At 38.9% G+C, this 17,194-nt stretch overlaps 1 protein-coding gene across 1 annotated transcript in view; it reads right to left on the reverse strand.

Annotated features, from left to right (window-relative positions):
* PRKCE (protein kinase C epsilon) overlaps positions 1 to 17,194 on the reverse strand; it is a 294,148-nt gene that overhangs the window by 104,435 nt on the left and 172,519 nt on the right. Inside the window, exons 3-6 of the mRNA XM_086460568.1 lie at positions 6,418 to 6,577; positions 5,196 to 5,230; positions 3,734 to 3,819; positions 1,421 to 1,553 (exon numbers count right to left, since the gene is read on the reverse strand). Of these exons, the coding sequence (XP_086316694.1) occupies positions 1,421 to 1,553; positions 3,734 to 3,819; positions 5,196 to 5,230; positions 6,418 to 6,577 (414 nt within the window). The remainder of the gene's footprint in view (positions 1 to 1,420; positions 1,554 to 3,733; positions 3,820 to 5,195; positions 5,231 to 6,417; positions 6,578 to 17,194) is intronic.

The raw sequence follows: 17,194 nt of genomic DNA on the forward strand, positions 1-17,194 counted from the left end.
AGGGAGAAAGCAACACAGGCTCTCTGAATGATTGTTTCTATGCATCTGCTACACAGTAAATGCACATATAAGAAAGTAACATTATTTTCTACAGAGTGAACTAATATATTCACAGATTAAGTTGAGAGATACTATAGCTGTGGTTCAAAATCAAAGAGAAAAAAAAATCAGGTTTAACTGAAACACCTTCTCTGAACATATCTCCATCATAATTAAGATAGCACTTGCACAAAATCTTCAATACCAGTAAAGTAACAGTATTTAGAGACTAACATTTTACCACTGCTCACTAGCTGGAATCACAAGGGAAGGCTTGAACTTCAGAACGCTCTCACTATGTGTCACTTTGCCATGAAAGAAATTTCTTCTTTCCCTTGCTGCTCAGCAATTTGTGACACGAAACATTAGGTCTGACCTTCACCTATAGTTATGTCTTAACTTAAATACTGCAAAGGATATATTTAATAGATTACAGGTTTATACAGATATGTGTGACTCCATGTTTCTGCATTTGAGAAGTGCACATAACATGATTTTTGTATTTATGAAGACGGACCTTCCCATGTAACAAAACGAAAATGCTTATAATTCCATTAGGTACTACTTTCTAAGAATCTGACAATCTTCATGACATCATTCCCATCAACCCACTAATTGAAGTATTTTATTCACTATTTCTAAAACATTGCTTTCCTTTGCAAGTGTTTGTACTGTTTTCTCCCCCATTTAGAATACACAGATCTGCTTGAAAGCAGGAGATATGGAACCAACCATTTCTGTTAGTCAGCTAAAATGACATGCACGAACCTTCCAGCAGTAACCTCATACACGGTTACCGTACAGAGAACACAACCCTTAAGCTGTAGAACATAATGAATCCTTTTTTTTCTGGAATAGAGGGGCTAGGCAGACCACCACAAAGGATGATTTAGCTCGATATCAGAACACCTCATCTTCTGGATATGGGGACACAGGACTGGTTCTACCTAGCCTAGCCAATATGTCATAGGAACATTTGAAGATGGCATTAAAGGGAGAAGTAGCTGGAATAACGATGTTTAAAAAGTTTATCAACCATCACCACAAACCTGAAAACACAAAAGGCATATAAGCTGAAGGGATGTAAATTCTCATGCTCCTTATTTTCTGTCAACTTCTAGTTTCCTATGCGGCCATAAACCTACACAGCAGTAAGTGCAAAACGTGTTTCTGCATTTCTGTCCACTGCATCTGTTACTGACTGGTGTGGCAGACGGGTAAAGGGCCGCTTTCTAACCATGATGGCAATCCCCACAGCACTCCACTACTTACTTTCTATTCATTTCTGTACATGCTGGAAAAGACAGAATACCTTGAAGTCTTTCCAAGTCTGCAAGTCACTCACAAAGAAAAGAAAAAGCTCTAAAGTGGTAATCCTTACCTTTGCATTGTAAACCTTGTCTCAAAAGACCCCAGAGCAATGAACCACAGTGGTCACAGAAGGTGGGCACTTTGTAATTGTGAATGCTGAACTTGTGAGGCATGTTGACACTGAACCGCTGGGATCCCACTTGCTGAAAAAGGAGAGCACAGCATATTTCAGTCTAATTAATTTCTTTCTAATCAGTGTATGTCAAGGTCCTGTTATGTTTTGAAACCACAGAATTCAGACAGGATGAAACAGGTCTCTGCTCAGATGATGATCTTTGCATTAAATGTACTCCAGCTCCAGAGTTCTTCTCACTGCTTTATTTGGGGACAAGGGGGGGGAAGGGCTGCTGTTGTCCAAGAGACAAAGACTGAAGTCTACTTCCTAGTACTCCTGGGAACAACAAATACATAGCTATCAGGAAAGATCTCTTAATGTGGAAGGCGAGGAAGTCACTCCCAATTGTTTTAGGACCAGGAGGCCAAACTAATACAGGACTAAGAAAGATTAATATATCACAACCCCTTTACCTTTTCATATCTCATTCTTCTTTAGAGTATGAAAATGACAACTATAAATTCTTCTGTTCAGGGATTCCAAGGTACGATTACTTACTAATTAAAGGATGTCATTGATAAGATTTTATAGTGGCCACTGCATCGCAGGAGATTTATTTTGATGGTTTTCCTTCCCTTCCCTTTCCTATTACCGCTGGCTTCTCTCCAGTGATCTAGTACCCCTTCTAAACAATGAGAGCATTGTATCAGCAAAGCATGCAAGTCTCCACCAGTCTGGAGCCTGGGAATACAAATCTACGCAAGATTTTGTATCTTCCTGTGAGTACTATGCAAAAACAGCACTAGCCAAACACAGTCCTTTTTCACAACCCCATCATGCAATCAAGTTTTGTATGTAAAATATTGGTTGTGAATCAGCTATTAAAGAATGCTTCCAGTCTAAAAAAAAGTACAATTGTACAAGAATAAAAAGATCCGTTATCGTCTCAGTGAAACTCGTATCAAAGGCGACAGACTGGCTTAAAACCATCATTACATACAACTCTGATTTGTAATACAAATCCAGGCTTTTTCAAGCATATAAATGTAGTTTTTTAAGAAATAAAACTAAGAAATGTACTTTTTCTGCGTGGCCAAGGAACTGAGACCACCCACAGACTATCTCACCTAATCCTATAGTAAAAGATGGTAGGCCCTTGCTGTTACACAAAACAGAACAGGACAGTGAGGATTCATTAGCTTTTCTGTTAAAAAACAAACACACAAAAAACTTCTGTGTAAGATAAAGCATTCACTGGTTACAGTTGAGGGCTACAACTATTTAAAAACCCATAAACCCCACCCCAACTGTCTCCTGTCAACCAGCCACAAAAGGATACCCCAAAGCTGAGGAGTCCAAGGGAGCTGAACACTATAGCAGTCACATCACTCCCTGGAGTACGACCATCCACAGAAACGAACACCCATTTCCTAACCAAGCCCAAAAGGGCCATCTCAGCTGAGAGAGACTTTCAAGCCAAGGGAACGGATTGCTTTGTTTTCTCGTCTGAACCAGAGCTGAACGTGCTGTTGGCAGATACATGCAGCATGGTTCTGAAGGCAGCTAATTTCATTTTCAGGTGATGCCTTCATTTATTTAAATGCACGATAACATAAAGCACATACTGTGTTAATTCCATTAATATACAAACGCTTGCTAGAGGTAAGGAGTAATTACGCTGGAAAACCTGTTAGCTGTGCAGCACCTTGTGTTATCACTACCATCTTATACAATATCTACGGGCCTTCTTCAACACATGGATGGCTTTTGTTCCACATTTTGACAGTCTGGATGCAGTCTTTGTTGAGGTGAGACTTTGCAAGCAAATTCTGGGCAGTCTTTTATGTCAATGCAAGATAACCAAGCATACCGCCTGTCCTATCAGCTGCTAATGACTCAGCCACACAAAATGCAGCTAAGGGATAAAGGGTCCCAGCCTGCTCCTTTTGAATTAAAATGACAAAACTCCTCTTAACTCAGAAATGGAGAATGTTAAAAGTGACAAGGAGTGGAAAGAGCTCACAGAAATATTAAGTATTCAGATGTTATAAAAAGTTTACTGATTAGAAATAAATTGCTGTATAATAATTCCCATGTAAATGAAAACTGTTATGGTAATCTGTCTTTCCAAAGTAAATACTACATCACAAGATGACCAGAAGGGCATAAAAAAAGTCTGTAACATTTATTGACTAAACAGAGGAGATGACACTACTTTGAACTGAAAGACAGAGTTTTATCTAGAAAATTTATTTTATGAGCATTTACCTCGTCGTGAGTTTCCTGTTTTTTTAAGCCAGCACACTTCGTTATTATAAGTTCATGGCATCTCTTGTGGACTACACAAGTGCAAACTATAAACAAAAAACAGATAAAAGAATGAGTTTTCATGAAGATAGATTTGAAAGCAAAAGACTAATCTCAGAAGACTAGAAATGCTGCGACTTGAAAGGCTGCAAGTGACTGGTGACTTGCTGAATCCTATGAAGTAGGTCTGGCTTACAAAGGCAGAAGACAATGGACTTACAAGAGACCAAAGAATTTTAAGAGAAATAAAGCATATCTGCAAGCTACCTTCTGAAATATTTACCATTTTTTCCTCAATTTTTACATATTTGATTTTTTTATCTGATAAAAGTCCACAATCTCCACATTACATGAGACACAATTGAAAAAACAATTCCTGTCTGAAGAGCTTCCAGAGGAAAAAGAGACATAAAGATAATTCATTGTAAAAGTCAAAGAACAGAAAAAACAAAGTTGAACATTCTTTCTGTAACACATTATCATAAGCTGGTAACAGTAAAAGTTTCCAGGAGGCAAAAATGCTTTGTCAATACTCATGGTGATTACTTAATCAATGAATAACATTTGCAGATATGGCAGATAAGATTAAAAATTACAAGGTCTATTTGTACTGTGGAATTCAAGGTCATTAAGTGATGAAAAAAACCCTTCAGAGCAAAATATGAATTTCATTTTCTTCTACCTTTGGTCATTGTTGTAAGAAAAAACGAATCAGAACTCAAGGAACCTCTGCTGTATGTTAACACAGTAATTTTTATTGTAGCATGTAAATCCATTATTTGCATTTATTTATTTACAATGAGATTTCATCATGTCTTTTGTAACTGAAAAATCATCACTAACTTGATTATTTCTACTTGTCAGATGAGAATTAAGCAGAAAATCATCATCGCAAGAGGTGACTGCATAAAAAATTGAGTACAAGAAATTCAATTGAAGAATGGAGTTGAAAATGAAGCACTTCTGCAATCTTTGCTATAACCTTCTCTAATGATGACCTCTATAATTATCTCATCTTTTTAATTACAGTCTTTGCAATTACCTGGCATTTTTAAACAAAGAATCTTAAGCAGAATAAAGATTCACAACTTCAAAATTAAAGAAGTGAAAAATGAAGAAGCCAGCATCCACAGATATGCCCCCCCCCAGTTGGATGTGCATCAAGACATCCCTAGGACCTGCTGTTCAGTGATGTTAACTGTGCTCCTATTTCATCTATGATGCCTCAGACCAACAGTTTTGAAAAATCTTACTGTGACTTGCTGTAAAGATTGTTATCTTTGGTGAGACAAACTTAGTCTTATCATCTTGTGCTAAATTCTTGGCACTGTACATATACAATGCCTGATGAAAGTTTCTTATTATTTATATATTATAACATAATACATATGTTCAAACTGTCCCCCTGTAGATTTTCTCTTACCTTGACATTGGTATCCCTGTTTTCCTATTACACCCCTGAAAATAAAACAGTTTTAGAAAATTAAGAATATACATATTTAAAAATGAAAAACATTTTTTCCACTCTTTACAGGACACGCGCAAGTTTAAAATAGCTTCTTATAACCAATAATCTGATAACCGCATGCCCAGACTGAGATCAGTTCAACGCAGGAACTACATTTCAGCTGCTAAGAGGTACCAGGTAGGATGATAGGCCATGAAGAGAGTCAGAAGTAAAGACACATTTACTAAAATAAAATAGGCACATAGTGAGGTAAGTGCCAGGCTGGCAAAACAGTCATCAAGCAGGCCTCTAAATAGACAGAAGATTGCATTTGCCAATATTGTTGCTTGAAATCCCCTTAGCTAACGTAAAGCCCAACCTGCAGACTTTTCTTGGTGGAATGTAGTAGAGTTCACGTACAATTCACATCATTTCATATCAAGAAAAACTGAATCATTACACACACTTAGGAAACACTAATTAAGGATCACATTAGATCTTACACGTACTGACGTGCAAATCAGTACCTCTAGATAACTTTGGAAAACATCAATAGAGTTGCTGAAAAATAATTGAAAACTGAATGTCTCCACCACTTTTCCCTATCTGAAAACTGCGAGTACTAAAACCAAACAAATTATTTCCAAATAATTTATTATTAAATTATTAAATAATAATTATTTCTTCAGATACGCTGTAATAATAAAGACCCTGTAGGCTGAGCACCCAAAACCCTGGATCATAAGAAGTCTAATATTCCCATATTCCATTAACTTCAGTAGGATGTATAGGAGCTTGGCATTTCTTAGGAGGAAGATGGTGATACTTAAGCATCTATAGAAGAATTCAGTCATCTTGGCAAAATGCAAAGGCTTAATATTAGGTGTAAATCTACACTTAGGCACCTACAGAACACTAGACGGGCTGTCTACCTAGAACTTATAGCATGTACTAGACAGAAAAAGATTGAACTTTGTGGCTCAGAGGAGAAAAAAACATAAATACTACAAATTCTAGCATTTGGGACAGAAGTTTAACAGTCTTCTATTATCGGCTGCAAAACTGATGACAGTTTAATACTAAAATGAAGAGGAAAAGAACCACTGCTCTATGCCATCTACGCTCCAGCAGAATGGGAGGATATGTTAATGCCTCGATTCCAAGCTGCAAAGAAAGCAAAGTCAAGGTTGCTTCATACCATATAAAATCTCTGCAGTGCGAGCAATACGTTGGCTGTCTGAGATAGGTGGCCATAAACTTGTGTCCGTTAACCTGATGCACTCTGCGGCGCACAGCCCCCTGCCGCTTCCTGGGGCGCATGCGTTCCCGGAACACACGTTCTTCATTGTCTTTGGGTGCTGAAACAGAGGAAAAAAACTGTAAGCACGAGCTGTATCAGACCCAAATACTGGGAAACTCAAATGCAATACTTAAGTAGGTATTCTCCAAAAATAAAAAAAAATCTCTCTCTACCTAGAAGTGCAAGATAACTTTCCTAAGTTGTGGGTAATTTTCTTCTTTTTTAGCATCAGTTACTAAAGGGTGAGCATTTTCATTGCCTAGTACAGGAACGTCCATATTTCCTAAATTCATGCTCAGCTGGCAATAAGTCTTCTGCGTTTTACCACTATCAAGCACACTGACAACCTCTTTAAAAGTATTTACACAGTTAGATTCTTCAAAGAGCTCAAACTTTCATCTCATTTGACCTTCACAGGGGAAAAAAAAAAAAAAAAAAAAAAGTCCACCAAAAAATCCCAACATACCCTGGTCCCCATACACTCAGGAAATGCTGACACAAGTGCAAGAAAGCCAAGTACAAATACGTGTTATGAAGCAGAACAAAAATTCCATCCAGAACTGATTACTTCGTAGAATTTCTGATTAAGATCTGAGCTTCAGGCTCTAATAATTCACTTTGATACTAATACATTTTCAGCAAAATGTTGAAGGGAAGGAAGTTGTTCCTCTTAACAAATTCCTGTTCAACTGTATATATAGAGTATATAGAGATTTAATGGTAGAGGAAGTAAAAATCAAAGTTAATGTATCTCAGAATGAAAACCTTTGGAAAAAATCCTCCAGAGTGCATTGTGCCTTTTTTCCCCAAGGTTTTACTTTGAAAAGTATCACTAACACCTCCATAGCATTCTGTATGATTGAGCAAAAGGCGAGGATGAACTAGCCATGAAGAACAGACAGTTGTTAATGAAAGACAGATTTTTACAAGCGTTCCTCGAGCCGCTTGTGTGTCTGCAAAACACAGTATCAGATTTGGAGGGGACCACATTCAGTCATGCACTGCCAACTGAAGGTATGCACTCACTACTTCAGTGCATATAACACTTTGAAATGTATTTAACACTTCCCATTCTCCTCATTCAGCTACGCTGAATCATTACAACGGCCTAAGATGCCAACTTTGGTCTGTGGTAAGCTTTTCTGTACACAAATGAGTTCTCCAAGCAACAGTACAGTATTTAACAATAACACAAAGAAAATCAATAGTCCAAGAACAACTCAAATCTGTAACAGTCTCAAATTCTTTTAAGAACACTGAAATAAACCCCATTTTTGAGGGTTGTGAAATTAAAAGGTATTGGTCTTAAATTAAGCCGGTGGATGGATATCCTGGGAAAATACAGAGCACAGACCTACGAATCGAGATCAACTTCTTTCACTGCACAGCAAGGGCTGAAACCCATGACACTAGCAAATTCATTCATGCCCTAAAAAGCCTAAGCTCCTTACACACTAACACCTTACAAAGCCTTCATACTCAGGGGTGGGTTTTCACCCTACGAAGACACATCTGTGGGATGGTGAGAATGGCAATACTTTCTATTCTGAGAGCACTCTCGATAAATAAACACTGACTTATACACAAAGCTACCCCTTTTATTCATGCCAAAGAACAATCAGAAAGCAATAGCTGTAGGTCCCCCTTCAAGAAAGAGATAAGAAGTACCAAATACTTATCAATTATATTTATTATTATGTTGCCAATTATGGTATTTTTATGCACTAAGCAAAACTCTGGTGTCTAATACCACAGCTCCTTGAGAGAAAGACTATCTTCCACAAAGAACGTGTAACAAGTAGTTGGAAATCCTACCAAAGACTCCTAATTTCCAGCTTCTGAATATTTTTTGACTTTACAAAGCTGCTGGAAGTCTTTGTTGAGTTATTACTATAGGAAATAATTTTCTATTAACACAGAACTGTTCTTTTGGTTGTCATCCAGATAGCAGAATTTGCTAAAGTATGCAGCCTGGATGTGAGAAAGTTAAAATCCCACTCTCCTGGAAAGGGTTCCCAAAAAGTAATCTGTTTATATTAAACCAACAAGATGTTCTGACAGTGCATGGCTTGATATGATAATCAGTCTACAATACCACTTTTCTCCTTTTTTAATTTTAAGTGTAATTCTTCACAGATAAAGCATCTGTAATTTTACAGAGCAGATAAAAATCCTCATCTTGTTTCGGCTAGATAAACACAATATCATGACACGATTTTTATTTTTTTTTTTACCAACAAAGACTTAAAACTAATTTTATTGTATCACTTTCAGTTCTATATTTAATGCTTTTAAGAAATTCTACTTTTCACTTACAATACTTAAAATAGAACAATGAAACAGTGTCTTTTTCAGAAATGCACTGACCTGAAAACAGACACGGAATACACCTGAAATTATCAGATTAAATGGCAGGCCTCAATTATCGATATCATTTCCACACAAACAGCATCTCTGTGTATCAGCATCATAGAATCAGAACAGTTTTGGTTGGAGGAGACCTTCAAGATCATGGAGTCCAACCTTTTTCCTAGCTCTACCAACACCACTAAACCATCTCCCTAAGTACAACATCTACCCGTCTCTTAAGCACCTCCAGGGATGGTGACTCCACCACCTCCCTGGAAGGATGCAGGGAAATGTAGTTTTCTTGGTCTGTCGTGGATACGTTAGAGGTCCTTTAGCCTTGAGAGTTCCCCCAGAACTGTCTCTCCTGTCAATCCGCTGTTCCACATTTATCACTGAACACCAGCACTTGGCCAAATCCCTGCACCACATCCCGCTTCAGTGGCGAGCTGCACAGCTGAACTGCGTGTTCAAGAGCAGTGACTCCTCAGCGGTGACTCTGCCCCCACCTCACCTCTCATTACGGCCCACGCGGAGTCCCCACCTCGTCAGTCAGCAGCAGTACTTGTTTCGGGGGGCATCTGGCATTAGAGTGCATGACTGGACACTGGATGACTGGACACCAGCCTTTCATCAAAGCAGACCAAGTCACGAGCACAAGTAACTCACTCAAACTCACCCAGTTTACATGAAGTTCAGCTAGCTTGTTCCCTGTTACCCAACAGCAACACATAAGCAATGCTTTTCCCACAGTCTGCCATGTCTTGTATGATTCCCTCTGCTGTTGTGGATCACAGGCTCAAAACCAGGCAGTAACTTTCCCAGGTGACTCAGAAACAGATGACCACATCTGTGCTGGCTCATACCCAGGGCGTGAACCACTCATTTCTAGTAGCACTAACGACAGTCTTATGTTTAAATTAAAATCCATTTATCTCATACTTAGCCACACTATAGACGTTCATTTAACTGTCTGAAGACATCTACTTAGAAGGGGAGCTACACTGCTCTCCCCAAACTTCTCTCATTGCTCGCAAGCAGGAAAGCAAAGATTAGTAAATGCTATCAGAAAACAGGGAGTAGTTGGGAAAATCCCCAATATTTGTGTGATATAGCCAACCAGTGCTTTCAACACAGACTTGAGAATATATTAGCATCCCAAACAAAATTCCCTTTTAAAATCTAGTTTTAAAAAAAGTCTTACAGTGGTATATAATAAGACTCCATAAAATATCATTAAGACGTTGCATTCCTATTCTTAGCAGAGGAGTTCAAATAAAAATTAAGTGGATTTGTCATAGTTGGTCTATAAGCAAGTTCCAGTATAACTCGCAGTATTTCTACCAAACAGTGACAGAGAGTTTCCTCAGTAAAAAAGCTGCTTCTCTATGTAACGTACATTCTATTCCCCATTTTGATTTTAAGTACTTCAGTCCTTCATTTTATTCACTTTATCTTTTTTTAATGCATTTATTTAACTTCCATTTTCAAAAGAAGGAGTAATACAGGCTCATGATAATTTCCAAGTGTTCATGGAGAATACTGTCAATGCAGCACATTGAGTTCAGGCTTTATATGATGGTACTTGAGAACTGGCAAATTTAGACCTAATTTATTTCCTCAAAACTATACCCATATATGCTGCTACTTCTTTTCACTGCAGCCAAGAGTAACTCTGAGTTATTTGGAAAACAATAGCATATAATTCCTTTTATAGACTCATACATACATACAAACATATTGCCTACCATTTCAAAGACTGAAAAGACTTGCAGGCTTAACTCCAAGCTCTTAGAGAAGTGTTACAAAACTCAGAAGTATTTGGCATGCAAAAGCGCACAAAATTAAAAAATACTTGCAAAATGGATGTTTAAATGAACTGCCTGGAACTACATTTAACACTGTTAATCTTGTAGTATCTGTTAAGTATGAATTATAAGTCATAACTCAAAACATAAGAAAGTGACACATAACGCTCAGCAACCCTCAAAGGGGGCAAGACTGGGAGAAAAGACCCTGTACAGCAAGTAACAAAGGCTTGACCACGTCAGGTCTCATTTCGTATTAAAATGGTTTCTTCATAAATGAGAAGGGTTCAGCGTGGAGCACTAATGGCAACAGACAGTATTACCCTGCATAGCAAGATCTGTCATTTCCATTTCTGACCCTCTATGTTGTGAGTACTTACGGGCATCTGATGACAAACAAAAAATGGAAAAAATACGGCAGAAAAAGAGAGATTACACACACGGAGAGGGTTTTCAGCGTTTGTTATCGCTCAGAATGCTGCCTTCTAAAAGGGAACATGCTGGGCACTTCCCTTCATCTGGAGGGGATTGGAATCAAATAGTGACAGTGTTCGGGGGGCTGGGGGGGAAGCGGATGTTTTAGTCAAACGGCTGCTGCCCCATCAAAGCCCAACTGTAGGCCACCTACAACGGTAACACCCGCAGCAACTGCTGTAGCCGCCAGGCAACCCCGTGCAACAGAGCAGCGACACCTCCACGGCAATTCTGGCACAAACGGCTTTTCACCCCAGGCATCTCTTGGGCGTCTTCATGTTGCTGTCATCTGCCACTACAACCAGCATCCAGAGAAACCAGCTGGTTTAACATCAACCTTTAATAATCACAGCAAAGCCTAACTGAACAACAAATGCTTGTACATGTTTTACTGCTGAAGATGGAAATTAAGAGCTTTTGTATCACATTCAAACCTGAACACTCTAACCAGTAGGTACATACTGAAATAAAGCTTCTGGTTTAGCACTACATAACATCTAAACAGAGGAAGGTTATTGAGGTAGGAGAGGTAATTTGCCTAAAGCTACATTGGAAAGTGAGAAGGGGCAGGAAAAATGTCCAGGATTCATCAGGATTCAGGATAGAGTGTAACCAGATCATTATGTATCAAAATTAGGTCTCAAAGGATTATTCCCAAACTCTATTTTGCGCCTCTACAGTAAAAGCATATATACTGTCATCAAGATTTCTCCAGGCAGAAACAGGATTTTTGCCTTTAAGGTTTTAATCTTCTTTAAGGTGGGGGAGGAGTTAAACACCCCCATATATTTACATTCCTATCTTCTTTTAAAAAATCTATGCTTAGTAGCAACACATGCCACAAATTACTTTTGTAACTTTGAGATGAAAAATAGCAAGGTAAATGATACAATATAATTCTGTTAGTGATGGACACAGAAATTAATTGACTAGTTTACCACAGTCATAGAAAGAGCATGCAATATTTCTATGTCTTTTTCTAGAAGTGTATTTCCAGACTACTTCTTTAACAAGCAATAAACACGCAGATTTTGCTTACTGTATCTCAAACCTACTTTTCTTTAGGAAAGCTGACAGGAAATTTCTTGTTTAATAGAAGAATCAGATCCTTAGGTAACACATATTGTTAAAGCAAACAAAGACGATGAGTGTTACTAAAGAAATGAAAAAATGCTCACAGAATGCGTGAGTTTTAGGAGAGAGAGGTATCTTAACAAGTCATGTCTATTAACATGAGCTATTTACTGAATGCATTGAAGAATAAATTGCATTTTAAAGTATATCAAGCCCAAATACGGTGGGTGGCTTTGTAGAATCAGGATCAAATTTATTTGCCTTCAAACACTTGTCTATCTTTAAATACTGAAATTCTTGTCTAAAAAGAGATTCTGCCTCTATGTATTTAAAGATTTCCCTTGACATGCAAACAGATAGAAGTGATTGAGGTTGTGACAGGCACACATTTTTGTTCCAGGGCTTGTTTTACTTTCCTTTTTTTATAAAAAACAAACCTATAAAGCTGTCCAAATGATTATTTACACATGGTTCAAACCTTCTCTACATAATTATTATCAGGAACACATTCATTAGCTCACTCAAAGCAGAAGGGACAACGGTAACTCCCCACATCCTTTCAAATGGAAATACTTCCACATTCAATCCACTTAATACAGGAGAACATAAAGCCCAGAAGTACTAAAGAGTCTCACAGATACTGAAGGTCCAACTGCAATTCCAGCGCGCTGGAAGTCCGATTTAGTTCTCAGAAGCGTCCCAACCTTGCTGCCTGGCAGTAATTCAGACCAAGTGTTCAAAACCAGGAGCGTGGAGCCTGCTACCTGAAGCGACCAGGTAAAACACCGCCGCTGCCCCAGCTGCGGCCCCTCCGCTCTGCCGCGGCAGATGCTGGGGTGAGGGAGGATTAGTTCCCATAGGTGCTGAAGCAAAATGCCCCTTCAACCGACTTTGAGACTTTCCTTAACAAAGGCTTCAAGATGAGCCCTCACGAGTTGCTGCTCTCCATCTGCACACTGCCCACAGAAGTAGTGACAACTTAGGCAAGCTTAAGGTATGGAATTACAGCATGGAATTACACACGGTCATCTTCAGATGATCATACAGCATGTTTTAATAAATATAATATTTAATGAACAGATTTCTGGTTTATAGGAACTGTTGACTGGACAACTGGTAGGGGATGGATATAAATATAGGGTGCTATGTCCATTTTTTAGACCCCTGGGGGCTCACGCAGATGACAGGGCTACTGACCTTATCTTGGAGGGTGAATGTAGCAATTCCTATAGATAAACAGCTGTCAGATCCACAAAGTAAGCAAATCACAGACAGATTCCTCCTGCTTCCTCTCAATTTCTTTATTGGTGGTATTTAACATTAATGATTTTAAGAAATATGGTATTCCTGAAACAAAGAACTTGTAAGTACAATTTTCACATTACATCTTATTTGACAAAAGAAGTTATATTGCTAGAAACACCACAGGGAAGTTACTGCTTTATGACAGGTTTTCTGAAAAGGCAATTTCACATCTCAAGGTTTTTAAAATAAAATGTCAACGTCCAAGACTTTTTCCACAAGACAGAATTTAGAGCTTTTTCAGTTGGAAAGGAGATGTCACAGACAACAGGACAAAAAAAAGAATAATCAATGCTAGCTAAGGTTATTTTGGTCTTCCAGTGTTATCTTTCAGGAGGAACAAACAGCCTCACTCTAAACACAATGCCCTTATGTCAATAAATCTGCAATTGAAATTAGGGAGGGGGAAATGCATTCTACATATGGCAAATACTACAGCTATTATTCGGAAGAAAAATCTTACTCCACAGAATGTAATGGGCCTACTCATGTCCTAACTAGTAATGTAAAATAATAATTTGCAAAATGTAGAAGAGTTTTTGTGCCATACCTTTCCATGATAAACTTAAAGGAAGAAAATTAATTTTGTTTGTGCCAGTGACATTCAGTTCACGTTGATACAGTGTTAGTAATGAGGAGTATTAGCAGCCTTACGTTAGCATTAATAGCGTTAAGTCCTGAGAGGCCAACGAGGTGCAGTATGTCTTATTAAATCAACTACTTACTAAAGCTAAAAAAAGTACATGATCTTTTGAATGAAGAAACTACATATATAATATCCCATATTATTATTTCTATTATAAGATTATTGTAACCACGATCAGACCAAAAGCCGTGCTTGGGACTATATTTCCCTACTCTTACTGCTGCAAGTCTGCAAACCTGTCCCGCCGTGTGAGCGCAGCACACTCCTCAGAGCGTGCCCAGCCACTTGTGGTGGTGGATACGCTGGTGACACCTGCTTATATTGACTGTCCCTTGGCTGTCCTCAAGGAAAGGAGGAAAGCACGGCAAAACACCACAGTCAGGGCTGCCATGGAAGATGAACTTTCAAAGCGGCGTACACACGCGTGTTTATTTTAACAGAGCTCCAGCCTATGGAAATATCTGCAGGGTCAACTGACCTCTCTACAGGATCAACACCTGAGATGCTGGCCTTTGTCAGTTACTGGAAAGGAAATGGTGCTGTGATGCTAAGGAGGAAAACAAGCATTGTGAAAATTACAGGACAAAGCCCTTTTCCCAGAGGTAACTCAAACCAGACAGATCCCGAATGACATATTTTAAGCATGTGTTTGTGACAGATCAGAGAAGTTCAGCAGTCTTTTTCTAATAGTTGCAAAAGCTACATAGAGCGCGACGAAACAGAACCTTGTGTGACTCCGGTTTCTGGTCTTCCAGAAGAGTTTCTTGAATATTTTTTCAACCACAGCTTTGTTCCTTTGCCACAGAATAACAGAAGCATAAGTGGCAGGCACCCATCAGGAGATGCCTGAGCCCAGCTTCCTGCAGTGGGGAAGGGTCTCATGTACTTCAGGCATCCTTGGCTTCCATTTTTGTGATGGTTCTTGAACTCTCCAGTGAGTTAAATTCCACAACACACTCTTGTTTCGCTACTCTGGCCGGCGGGTTGTTTCGCCAATAGTCAACCTAAATCCTTTCACAGTAAGTTACGCTGGATGAGTGAACGGCAACCCGAAAAAGCCAATTTTTGCCAGTACAGAAATTACTGAAGTATCTGTAGCAAGGCAACCATTATTCTATTGTACACCATGCAAAAGACCAGTAGCTGGGCATGGCCAGAGACACACAGCAAGATGTTATAGAAAAAATGGTTCTAGAAATTTTGCATACTTCTCAGGCCACAGCAGCCCAGAAGCTGCTTTGAACTGAACAGGTCCCTGTGGATATCCCAGTCACATGCTGGTGACAGAAAAGCTGTGATACCTGAAGGTAAAAAGGGGAATGAAAACTGCTTCCTGCCTTTAAGCTACTAAATCTCACAGTCGCCTTGCTGATTCTATTCCCAGATCCCCCTCATGATAACAACAACTTATTTCCATCCAAGCTTGGAAATGCATGTGAGAAAGCTCACTTGCACTAAAATCTCCATATTAAAACTTGTAATTCCATGTAACCAGTAAGGACTTATGGTGTGTAACCTATACAGGTCAGAGAAGATGGCTTTCAAAACACAGTGTTATGAGGTTTTTTCCTTATACTTTCAGATAAGGCAGTGATATTTTTCAACAAATTAAAACAGAGGCTGTAAAAATTTGGAAGTTATTTTCCCCCAACAGATTAAAGTAGTAAGACAGATTACCTGTACCTTCATGTAGATAAATCCACCAATGAGACTGTAATGGTTCTGACAAACAGAACAGGATCTGACCCCAAGCAGTAGGATGCATTATTAGAAATAACAAGCGAGACAATCATCTTCACACCACTGTTTGCCAAATAGTTTCAGGATGCCTTATACCTGTTTTCTCACTGTAACTACAGTAGCTTTCTCTGCTTAGGCAAATAATTTACAATACTATTAAAAACTCAAATTATTAAGTGTTGGGAAAGAAATCTTTCAATAGTGAAACAAGAAAGCAAAATTATTATTTCAAAATAACTTAAAAGGCTGTTTTCTCAAGTGAGTCGATACTTAGGGTTGTCCATAGAAACAGTATCTAGCCACTGTTAAATTATTTCTCGTTCTTATTACATATTCTTGGTAATTCTTTGAGTTAGAGAATGCATCATAGTATCTCAATACATGCTAGAAACAAGCACCTGGTTTCCACTGGTATCTGAACTCCTCTGTGCCAGCTCTTCATCTAGCCAGGGAGCCAAATCTGGTAAAACTTTGGACTAGTCTGCAGGAATGGCTGGGGATCCGGGTGTCATTGAAATATGCTCCGAGACAGCCCCACCACAGCAACCTGAGGCCCTGGGGCTGCACCAAGGAAACGCTAAGAGCCACCTCACGGACGGCAGCCAGGCAGCCTGACAGAGATCAAGCTCTCTAATATAATTGCAAGCAGCTTTAATCAGGTTTCTCCTTTTGTTTCACCATTTATTATCTTTTATAAACTGCTTCTGCAGGCTGAAAACATATGATATGCCTTTGCTCTGCGGTGGAGCCTGCAGGGCACCCAACAGGTGAAAGAGTGGGTCCTCATTTGAACCGCACAGATAATTATATCCTTTCTTGGATGGAGGGTGTAGGAGTCTATAGGTAATCAACCTTTGCACTTCTCATTTCTCACAACTCTACTGTTGAACTGAATAAAACAAGTGAAAGATATTAGAGTTACACATCACCTCAGAAAGGACTGTTCTCCAAGGCAGCTGCCACCAATAAATAACATCTGCCGCTACTTTCCCCTTTTTGGCCCAATATCTAACACGTAACACACCTTCACCAGTGTTCCAACATGTCACTGCTTTTTCTGGTTTGTATCTTTTACTAAGGGCTGTATTATGACAATCCTGTCACCCTCTACCAACATCCTCATCTTGCCCATTTCCTAAGTGGGCAGTTCTTGCAATCAGTTGTGAGAGACAAAAATCAGCAGCAAAAGAACTCATTCCCTCTTTCCATTGTCTTTCTTGCAAACGCGGGAGGAACTTTCCTTATTCTGCTACCCCCCCGCCACACACAACAAAAGCTTAATTAA

The sequence above is a fragment of the Leptosomus discolor genome, chromosome 2 (genome assembly GCF_034619465.1).
Source record: "Leptosomus discolor isolate bLepDis1 chromosome 2, bLepDis1.hap2, whole genome shotgun sequence".
NCBI lineage: Eukaryota > Metazoa > Chordata > Aves > Leptosomiformes > Leptosomidae > Leptosomus > Leptosomus discolor.